We start from the raw sequence: 10,689 nt of genomic DNA, 5'->3' as shown, positions 1-10,689 counted from the left end.
TGTGCATGTTTAAAAAGGGAAAAATTTAGTCTATTTTTGTCAACAAATCATGAGCCATCAGAGAGATGAGGGAGGACACGGGGGGTGAGGGAGGAGTGGGGGAGGAGGGGTGAGCGTGGCTGTGACACAGAACTCTTGTGATTAGTCAGAGTAGACTGAGAGGCAGAGAAGCAGACAGATGGTCAGACAGGCCGTACAGCAGACGTTCAAACGTTCAGTTCAGGTGGAGCCGGCGGCCATGTTTGTGGAGGAAACATGAGTGATGTTGGAGGAATGAGTTGTTTGTTTGTTTGTTTTTCTGACTCTGTGTCGTAGCCCTCGGAGTCAGAAAGCCGGTCACTGGAGACCTGACGACTGCAGTGACCACAGGTGGGTAGAGTAGCCAAAAAAATGTACTCAAGTTAAAGTACTGTTACTTCAGAATAATATTACTCAAGTAGAAGTAAAAAGTAGTCATCCAAATAATCACTATAGTAAGAGTAAAAAAAGTACTTGGTGAAAAAACCACTCAAGTACTGAGTAACACAGTAATGCATAAAATAATTAAAGTATATTGATTTAAAACTACCCCTAGAAATATTTCATTTGGAAAAACTTACTCAAGTAAATGTAACTGCGTAAATGTAAGTCGTTACTACCTCCCACTGGCAGTGACCAGTGAAGGTGATGAAGACACAGAGAAAAACACTGATAAAAGACAGAGGCCGCCGCCTTCATCTGAAACGTTCCACCAAATCAATAACAGGTTTTTCACATTTCAAAGGTTTGTTGTTGACGATGTTCGATGTTTTAGCTGCTCTGAGGAAAAGAAAACAGAGTGAAGAGGAGAGACGGCGTGTCCTCCTGATGATGACATCCAAGATTAAACACTGAAGTGAACAGACCGATGAAAGCCCGTGGGGGGGGAAGGGGGGGGGGTGTAGAGAGTGTGTTGAGAAAGGGTGGCAACAGAAAATAGATTGAATACTGAGTAATACACTAACTACTCAAGTAGTTTTCCTTCGTACTACTGTATGTTGTACGTGGCCAACAGGGTTTTTTTAAACTGTCCTCCAATTACCCCAAAACACACACACAGCCTGCACACACTTACACACAAACACACCAAAACTTTAGAATTATTTTTTAAACTCAAATTAATTTCATTCATTCATTTTCAGTGTATATAATTCCATGAAAAAAAAATATACAAAACTGACAGTTAATATTCACACTTTACTACAGTTCTTAATGTTCTTCGTCACAAAAAACTTTGTTTGCCTTACCTTTACTTATAGATGAAGTCCATGGTTGTGTCCCTCATCATAGCATTGTGGTTGCTAACGTTTAGTCTCCGTTGCTCTCGTCTGCTGAGGCTTCTTTGCTAATGTTTCAGGTCACAGTATCCCGAGTTAGTCCCGACGTTATCACACGATGACAATGTAAGTCAAGGAAAGAAAGTAATGGTGGTTTCTGACAGGACAGACACACAGACAGTCTTTTTAGTTTGGACCACTCCGTTTAAAAAAGAACGACTCTTCTGTCCCGTAGTTTGAAGCTAACTTTTTAGCTCCGACGTTGGTCTTCCGTCACGTATCTCCTTCCGTTTGGACCGGAAGTCCAGTTTTGAGAAATGTTTCCGTCTGGAAACACAATCCATAGTCAGTCGGTTCAGACAGAGCATAAAAACCGCCTGTCAGTTCACGTAAGACCGCTTGAGGTGAGGCGGAGTACTGCCTGCCTACCCTGCTGACAGAAACCGGCACATGTCACGTGACCCAGTTTGTATTGGCCACAGTTCTCCACTGCTTCAACTGGGATTTCTGCTCTGTATTTGATCGCGAAATACTTAAATGTGTCGATTTTTACTTAATAAATATTTTATTATAATATAAAATAAATATTATAATAATATTTTATTATAATATTTATTTTATTTACTTTTTTTATCATGATAGCACGTGAGGCCTGCCTTGAACCAGGGACCCTTCTTGCTGTAAGGCACTTCTTTCATATATTTTTTGTTATACTTCTGTGACATTTACCCAGTATTATAAACTTTAACTTTTATTTAGACTTTTTATGACTCTTGATGAATTATATTTAGTGGGAAAATAATTTAAGAAAATTTCTCTTTCAGTGTTAAAGTTTGCACCAGAGCCATGGCTGCCTGCAGAGACATCTGTGATTTAATTATAATTTTTATTATACCGTCTAAATGATCTCAATAAACCCAAAATAAACCAAAGTTGTTTATAATATTTATACCATAAGGAATTCGAACATTAAAATGCTCGTGTTGTTGCAACCAAGAAAGCACGAGGCAATGCTGCCATCTAGTGGACGAATGATGCAATATCGTTGCGTGTTCAATAAAAATCACGACAAAATGGAGCCCGCCGCTCGGCCATGACAATGCCGGTCAGAGGACCCGCGGCTGCCGCTCAGAAAAAGCGAAGGAAAGGGAGAAAAAAAACAAAACAAATAAAACAACAACAAAAGACTAACACAAAAATAGCGCCTCCAGCTGTGGAAATAAAGGCAGTGATCCTTTGTGGAATTTGAACCACAACGTTTTCTAATGCACGGTGTGGAGCAGATGGTCTGGAGATAATTGAATTATGGCAGAGCAGAACAGAGACTCAATGTTTGTCCACAAAAAAAAAAAATTCTGTAGAAATGGTCCACAGCAGAGCCAGACTGGGACTGAAGGCAACAGTGATGGAGACACAGCTCACTGAAGACGACTTCATTCTGTGTTGACTTTACTCTTCTTATGTATTTTGCTCGAGTTTTAATGTCAAAATAATCAATTTCTGTACAAAACGCCCCCTGGTGTGTATTTTAAATCACACAGACCAATAAATAGTCAGCCTTAGACACAGCACTGAAGCCTGATTTCTCAAGTAGCCAAGTATGAAAATGTAAAGCCAGTCCTTCATGAAGACATGTCTAGAAGATCGACTTCTAGACATGTCGTGGGATCGACCCTCCGACCCTTCGACTTAATGCAGATTTAACAGAAACATGGAGGAAATCGGTGGGAGTCACCACACAGTTGAAGAGTCTGGTACAGTGGACTGGACCTGGGCCTCCAAGACTTTATCAAAAATCAGGACTCTGAGTCTGAGTTTGACAATTTGCTCAGTTTTCTTTTTTGAAAAAGCAGATGAATTTGTGGCAAAAAAAATACACAGATACACAGAATTTGCAGCCAAGTTCATGTTTAGTGTGGGAAAAGTTCATGCCATCAGTCACAGTCGGACTCGTGTCTCACTGAACTCCACTGTTAGCTTAGCTTTAGCCTGAGAGTTAAGGATGAACAACTCGACTCAGGGTCGTCGGCTTCACACCCACAACCTCAGGATCTGTCCAATGAGAGAGAGCGTTGAAGAAAGGCAGTCGTGACAAGCGTTCGAGGAAAATTCCCAGGACTTGTTTTTATTAAGAGAATTTCAGAACATAAGAGAGGGACCAGACACCTGCATTAGTCAGAGAAGAGTTTCCAAATTCAGTCATTTTAAAAAAAACAGAGTGTTTAGAAAAGCTGACATGACAGCGAGGATGGAGCCGCGGCTGTTTTACACGCAGGGTCGTCAGAAGACAGGCAATCACTGTTCCCGGAATGTTTTACATGTTCATCTTCCTCTTTCTTATGGACAACACTCTTCAACACACTTTTTAAAGCACAGTTTCAATGAAAAAAAACAAAAACCAAAAAAAAAACAAAAACAGGACCATGAGACAGAAGCAAAGGGAACTCACTGCACATTTACAGGTCTAAAAGAATCAACCCACAATAACATGGCTAAATCGTTAATAAAACATGGATAGAGGCTGAACCGTACGACGGGGAGGGAGGTCTAACCTGCGGAGGAGGAGGAGGAGGGGGAGGAGACGGGGGAGCGGCGGGGAGAGCAGGGGCACGGCGAAAAAACACAGGAATACACAACAAATCACAACAAATTCAAATGCAGCAGGGACACGCTTTCTACACCGGACGAGCCTTTCACGACCATGAAATGCCATTTAAAAAAGATTTTAGTGTGTTCACTCTGCTTGCAGACACTTGATATGACCACTGCAAGGCGCTCCATATTCAGCTTTGCTTTTTTGTGCTAAAAATCTGTACGGATACTTATAAAATCATTGATAAAAATATTCCTCTGTTAACAATACGCCTTGAAGGGAAACCGTGTGAGAGACTTGGGGGAGGGAGAGGGGAGAAAGGGGGGAGGGCGGCTGGCTGGCTGAGTGTAGGTTTAAGGTGGGAGACGGAGACGGAGAGGGGAGGTCGTAGAGGAGGGAGCTTGGGCAGTGGTGCTACTCGGACTTGGCCTCCTCCTTGGCCTCCTCGGGGGCAGCCTCCACCTGGTGGTCGAAGACAAGAAGACGAGTGTTGAGAACATAGTCGTAGGGAACAGAACAAGGTGAGGATTTCCTCCCATCCACCTGCCTCCCTCCCTCCCCTCCCTCTCACCCTCCCACCCCACGATCTACCTCGTTGGACTTGGCCTCTCCATTCTCAGAGTGGTTCTCCTCGTTGGCCTCAGCCTCTGCGTTCTCCTTCGCCTTCTTGGTCTTCTTGTCCTCTTTCTTGTCGTTCACAGCCTTTTCTTTCTGCAGTGGGAAAAAAAAAACACTGACTTCACTCACACATACACACATCGACTCAGTTCCAGCGTCTAACGCCGTTTTTTCACCGCAGACGTGATGACATCACGGCCGAGGAGGGTCGACTCTCTTACCTTTGCTGCCTTCTTCACCTTTGGTTCCGGTTTGGGTGGACCCGGTTTCTACCAAAAGAAAAGAAAAGAGAAAAGGAACGGGTGAAGGGGGAATCGAACCGGTGACTCTCTGCTAGTGTCGTGCTTGTTGTTTGTCTGAAGACACGGGTCGACGACGACCAGAAAATTAACGTATGTTTCCTAAAAAGTTAGCCCTAAGTTAATCAAAACAGTTAAAAAATAATATAAAAAAAACTCTTTAAAAAAATAATTAAAAATATTATAAGCTACAAAGTCTAATTTAATCTCTAACCCCATCGTTACACCAGATATTCATGTTAAAAACCAAAACTTCCTGTTGTCATGTCTGCACATTACAGACCAATTAATACTGTAATTAATCTATAATTAATCGTGACTTATTTCTATTAAAAAAATGTAGCTTTTAAAAAGGAAGTGACTGTTTAAATATTTAATGTTTTACAACCGGCATCTTCAGAAAACACCGTCAGAATGTTCATGAATAGAAATTAATTTTTGCTGGTTTTTTTGTATTAAAAAAAACTGCGTGCAGTGATGTCATCACATTAATGGCCGACTGTGTTTTTAATGGTAATCAGCTTCATGTTGTTGTTGTTGTTGTTATTGTTGTTGTTGTGAATGTGTTTATCGACGGCGTTTGTTGCACGTTTACCGCTAATAACCTGGCTGATCTCCTCTGGGGCTGAAACAGAACAGAAAGTCAGGTCAGTGACGTCCAGAAAAAATACGCTGAACAATAATGTGAAGGTGACTCAGGTGAACGTCAGGTGAACGTCAGGTAAACACGACGTCCCGGTCTTACCTCCTCCTTTTCTCCGGCCTCTGCTCCCTGTGAACAGAAACAAACGGTCAGGAGGTGAAAACTGACGTCAGAGGAGACGGCGTGGACGACTGACCCTCACTCACTGGGTTGATCTGCTTTACTCTGTGTTTATGAGTAAATGAGTGGCTGACGGATCAACCACGTGTTGCTAGGACATCACCAGTGACGTCATCAGAAGTCTTTTCAGTTTCGCACCAAAATTTTATTTTTTGCCAAAACCAGGTGGTTTTACTGAGGTGGAGGACAGGCTGGAGGAAGCAGAGGTCGGTCCGTGCAGCGGGCCGTGAGAGCCGAGCCACGCGGGCTCCTGGAGCCACGTTTTGAGGACCCCGGGTCCCTCCACGGCCCGCTAACTCCCCCATCTCCTGCTCTCACTCACTTCATGAGGCTCACATTTGAACACTGGCGCGGGAGTCTTGGAAAAGAGGAGGGACCTATTCCTGAACGGCCGCGTGGCGCCACCTGGCGGCACAGCCGCGCCACGACAGCCATTTGGGACCGCGAACAAAGAGAGAAAATATATATTTTTATCGAAACGCGGCGGCGAATGTTCGTCGTTGTGGCCCAAACGCGAAGTGAAGACACTGTGGTATTTTCTGGCGCCACTTTCGGTCGGTTTCGCTGGCGACACGGCGATAGGCGAAGCGTTTGTTCTCGGCAGGGTCGGCGACGAAGGCGGACAAGAGCTGCAAAGCATGGCTGCTGCTTGTGCTTTAACTGCATGGAGACGGAGAGAGAGAGAGAGAGACTTCTGACTCTCCAAAGGACAGCGGCTCTCGCAGCCAAATACGCGATTTAAAGGCCGTGCGCGGTCGCAAAAATATCCATTACAACACACAAAAAATGTACATAATATTTACGAACAGGGAAAAAATTACCAGCGGTTCATAACGGTCGCACATTGCGTTATAATTAAGTAATGTCTCAAAGGGATGTCTTCACAATAATTGCATTGCACGGAGAGCCGATTCCCGCCTGAAACTACTTGTGTGACCCGCAGGATACGTACCTTTCTCTTGGGCATGTTGACTTCTCGTAGGCTTTTCTCACGAATTCAACCAAAAGTGTTTTTCTGAGTGGCTTCAGTGCATGTGAAGACGAGTGTCTCCCTTATGCTCGGCAGTGTAGTAAACACACTGGAACAGTGAGGCGAGTGGTTGAATGGGGGGAGGGGTGCGGCTTGCGACGTGATTGATAGGCGACCTGGCCAATCGGGTGACGCCATTCGGGGCTGCAGAACACTTGGAATTTTGGAGCCGGTGATGTTCTGCTGCCTGCGCGAATGGCTTCCCCTTCGCAGGCAGAGAGACGGGAGAAAATGAGGACGCAGGCAGATCAGAAGGCGCTGTGAGGAGGACACACCGCTCTCCTCTGCTCAGTAACAGTGAGAGAATCAGCCACACTGTCGCCCCCCCCTCCCTTCCTCCCCGCCCCCCCCAGCGCTAAACCTATTCCGGCTTAACGCAGGCCCGGCCCGGCAGCGGCTTTAACCAGCCCCGGTGTTGAAGCCGTGCTCGTGCAGGCTGCCCCCTCACAGCACCGGGGCTCACGGCTGCAGCCAGCAGGGATTTCTACTTAAACCCACACCGTCTGTGAGTCCAATATGGCGGCCACTCTTCGTCTCCGAGACATTTTTTTTTTTTTGTGTTTGTCAGTCAGCTTTCCTAAATTCGTTATAAGCAGGACGCCTTGTGAGGCGCCTGCCACTCGCGCCTGCAGGGGGCCCACCGAGCCCGTGTAATGGACACGGCTGCCTCCACCGCCGCTGCAGACGGCAGCTTTGCACAGTGTTTCTGCACAGAAGCAGAGAGAGAAGAGTGTCCACAAGTCATGGCAGATTTTTTTTTTTTCATACACTGTGCTCGCCATTACAGTCCCACACACACACACACATACACAGACGGAGGCCTGCGGGTCAGGGAACACACTCATTCCTGCGGCCGTGTGCATCAGTTCCAGTGTTAACGGAACAATGACCCGGTTCTCTGTGCATCCCCAGACAAAGAGGTCGATGCCAAAATTCACTATATTACCGTCACGATAGCGCCCGAGTGCGCGTGCGTGTACAAGTATACTCTCTCTCTCCCTCTCTCTCTCTCTCTCGTCTACACAGATTAGAAAGGGCGGGGAGGTGGAGGAGGAAAATACCAAGCTCCATCCAGCGCCGAGAACGCGAGCATTTACGCAGAGTCTGCGTCGCTCTCAGCAGACACACACACACACACACACAGAGACCAGAACAAACCAGAACCGTGAAGTTCTTTGTTGTTAGTGTTGCTGCTGCTGCTGTTGTTGTTGTTTGTTCGTCTCGGTGACCAACAATCCTCCCTACAAAGAGTCTCCACGGAGCAGGCGCAGGAAACCGAACCGCTGCCGTACCGGACTCGTCAGCATCAGGGATCCACCATGGTCATCAAAGTCTACATCGCATCGTCCTCTGGATCCACCTCGGTGAGACCGATGGGCAACTGATTGCCGATGTTGCTAATGTTTGCTGTTGTGCATGTTGTGAACTTTGACTGAACTCAAAGCAGCCGGGTCTGGACCGGACCGGACTGGTCTGAGTCATGGTCGAACATAAGAAGAAATGTCTGTGTCTGTGTCTGTGTCCCTCCTGTCTGTAGTTGAAGGACTTGGAGAGGAAGTTTGACAACAGACACACACTCACACTTTTCTATGTGCTGCTCTGTGAAGTGACATTTTGGGCGTTTGTTTTGCAAGTCTCAAAACAGAAGAAAGTCCATCGATCTGCTCAGATACCCCCCAAACCCCCCTCCCTGACACTGGACACCTGGGCAGATGGTTGTGGGTTTGATTTGAGACCTGACTTGGATGTTTGTGTAATTCCAGCAGCAGGAACTCAGAGGTTTTTTTTCTGTTAGGAGGAATGACAGTGATGCAACTCTCCGGGGCCTTTTCTTCTGAAACGCAGCTGCAGCCCAGAACTGTTCAGATCCCTGTGTAGGACTCACTGGATCTTTGGGTCCACATGTGGACCCTCAGTGTTACTACAGCGTACTAACTTTGGGTCCAGCATCCCATGTTTGGAGTCTAAAGTCACTTTTTCCACAGTTTTCTCAGCAGAGACTGTGATAGAAATATTACAGTCGTTCTGATTGTTGAAAAACTGCTGTGTCATCTGAGATGGTAAACATCATCAGTTCAACCCCAGAGAGTGGGGGGGTATTTTTGGTGTGGGGGGGGTGACTAATGTTGTTTAACTGTCACAGAGAGTGGGGGTTATTTGAGGGGGGGTCTTTTAAGGTGGGGGGTGACTAATGTTGTTTAACTGTCTCAGTTTTGTCCTCGTACTCTGGTTTCCTACTACAGTCCAGAAACTTGCTAGGACCAGGTAACGTTTCACTCTAGATTAGTGTGAATGTGAGCGTGAATGGACTGAGGAATCATCCAGGTCGTGACCCCGCCTCCACCTGGTAACTGCTCTGTTGATTGGCTCTGGCCTCACTGAGACCCTAAAAGGAATAATTGATAGAAGATCAGTTGATGAACTTACTGTGAGCTAACTTGCTAATAGCTAACAGGATTTCAGTGATACAACAAAAAAATAAATAAATTGCATGTTATATATATTTATATTATTTGATACATGTCATTTTAAGTATCATTTCATGTTATGTACTGTGTCAAATACCATGTATGAGTTACATAAAGTAAATTAAATATAAATTAAATTTTTTAAATTTTCTCTATGGCCCTGTACCAATGATCCACGGCCTTCGAATTGGTCTGCGGCCCGGTGGTTGGGCACCCCAGTTGTTGATAATCACCTCATACAGTAAATGACATTCACGACTGAGGTCACAGAAGGAGAGCAGCCAGAGGTTTAGAACCGGTGATGCCTTCACTGTCCTACTTCCTGTCTGTAGGAATGCACTGCACAGATCCATCGATCTGTCGTCAGTGGAGAGTCTGGCAGACGGGGGGCGCTGTTAGGAGCTCTTACATACTTTATAGACAGACTTACAGCCACATTACTGCCTCCACTGAGTGTGTTGTTGTTTTAGAGCAGCGATGATCGACCGATGTGTGTCACCGTACACCGGCTTTTATCAGAGAGCCTCGGCGTCTGAGCTGCAGTCGGCGTTTGCGTCTGTAAAAGTGAGTGCTTTACTTTTAAGTGATGGTGCAAATGCGATTGCAACCTGTTCTCCTGCTTGTTTGCAGAAGCAGTTTCCATTCCACGTTTTATTTTTTTTATTTTTATTATTTACACCCGTGGCCATGGAAACGCACATCCGACCTGTCGACGGTCAGGTCGTGTTTTCATGGCCACAAACTTTGGAAAGTTAAATCATCCTAAAATTGTCACATGGTCGGACTACCTTCTGCTAACGTCTGTGGAATTTATTCCAAGGGGTGTGTGCTGGCTCAGTTTCCCCCGTGACCTCTGACCTCTGCCAGGTCCACGTGCACAGCCACAGCTACTGCTCCTGCAGCAGCGACACACACAACATGTGTTTACTGGACCTAATATCGAGCAGAGGCGGTGAGTCAGCCTCAGGAATGGAGTCATGACTCAGTGGAGGTTCTCTGGAGACACTGGTCCAGGGATCGGCCGCGGCCAACGAACACAGACATCTTTGTAGAAACGACAGCTGTCAGGAAATATATGGTTATTGTATTCAGAAAAAAGCAAAATCAGCCAAAGATTTGCCAAATCCTGTAACATTTATTCAGTTCAGGAAACATAAAAATGTCTGTGATTGGAGTGAAAACATTTTGAATTTTTTAAGCAGGAGTGTAAGAAATATCGCGATGTTTTGTGACAATACCGTATCAATCTCCTCCTCCATCAGTTATTGATTTTTTTCTCACCTATTCCCAGTCCAATATTCCTGGTGTTGGTTTATTTTCTTTTTCTTAGAATATTCCTATCATTGCCCGTGTATCATGAAACCTAACGTATCGACGGATTCTTGCAAATACACAGACGATCTTTAAATAAGTTCCAAGGTCTTTCCTGTGAAATACTAAAATGCTGAAACACTAGAGAAAATTATCTGGATTGTTATATTCTTTTTTTTATTTTGAGATTTTAAACTTTTCTCTGAAGTTTCTTTAGTTTCTTGATTCAAGGATTGTTTATTTTGTTGAAAT

The 10,689-nt window shown here is 45.2% G+C and overlaps 2 protein-coding genes and 1 long non-coding RNA gene across 3 annotated transcripts in view; 1 reads left to right on the top strand and 2 right to left on the bottom strand.

The window, feature by feature from the left end:
* Positions 1-1,762, bottom strand: part of LOC112488192 (uncharacterized) — a 14,424-nt gene extending 12,662 nt beyond the window's left edge. The window contains exon 1 of the long non-coding RNA XR_003052026.1: positions 1,266-1,762. This is a non-coding gene — a long non-coding RNA (uncharacterized LOC112488192). The remainder of the gene's footprint in view (positions 1-1,265) is intronic.
* Positions 1,763-3,393: 1,631 nt separating this feature from the next.
* Positions 3,394-6,943, bottom strand: hmgn6 (high mobility group nucleosome binding domain 6). The gene is made up of 6 exons (XM_008327545.3): positions 6,581-6,943; positions 5,551-5,577; positions 5,401-5,430; positions 4,728-4,775; positions 4,480-4,599; positions 3,394-4,350 (listed from the first exon to the last, which is right to left on the bottom strand). The coding sequence occupies exons 1-6, from the start codon at positions 6,593-6,595 to the stop codon at positions 4,303-4,305; spliced, it is 288 nt and encodes a 95-aa protein (XP_008325767.2). The 5' UTR covers positions 6,596-6,943; the 3' UTR covers positions 3,394-4,302.
* Positions 6,944-7,694: 751 nt separating this feature from the next.
* The window catches only part of sh3bgrl (SH3 domain binding glutamate-rich protein like), a 9,795-nt gene continuing 6,800 nt past the window's right edge, over positions 7,695-10,689 (top strand). The window contains exon 1 of the mRNA XM_008327546.3: positions 7,695-8,022. Within this exon, the coding sequence (XP_008325768.1) occupies positions 7,978-8,022 (45 nt within the window). The 5' untranslated portion in view covers positions 7,695-7,977. The remainder of the gene's footprint in view (positions 8,023-10,689) is intronic.

Source organism: Cynoglossus semilaevis, chromosome 15, assembly GCF_000523025.1.
Source record: "Cynoglossus semilaevis isolate Cse_v1.0 chromosome 15, Cse_v1.0, whole genome shotgun sequence".
In the NCBI taxonomy this organism is placed as follows: Eukaryota; Metazoa; Chordata; class Actinopteri; order Pleuronectiformes; family Cynoglossidae; genus Cynoglossus; species Cynoglossus semilaevis.
The sequence above is the reverse complement of the archived record's forward strand: the minus strand, read 5'-3'. Positions and strand labels throughout refer to the sequence as shown.

Bases quoted from the DNA above. Each gene is read 5' to 3' on its own strand.
- hmgn6 (XM_008327545.3), bottom strand. The intron at 4,776-5,400 runs GTAAACGTGCAA...TTCTTTTGGTAG, and splicing joins GATCAGCCAGGTTATTAGCG to AAACCGGGTCCACCCAAACC. The intron at 4,351-4,479 runs GTAGATCGTGGG...TTCGACCACCAG, and splicing joins GAGAGGCCAAGTCCAACGAG to GTGGAGGCTGCCCCCGAGGA.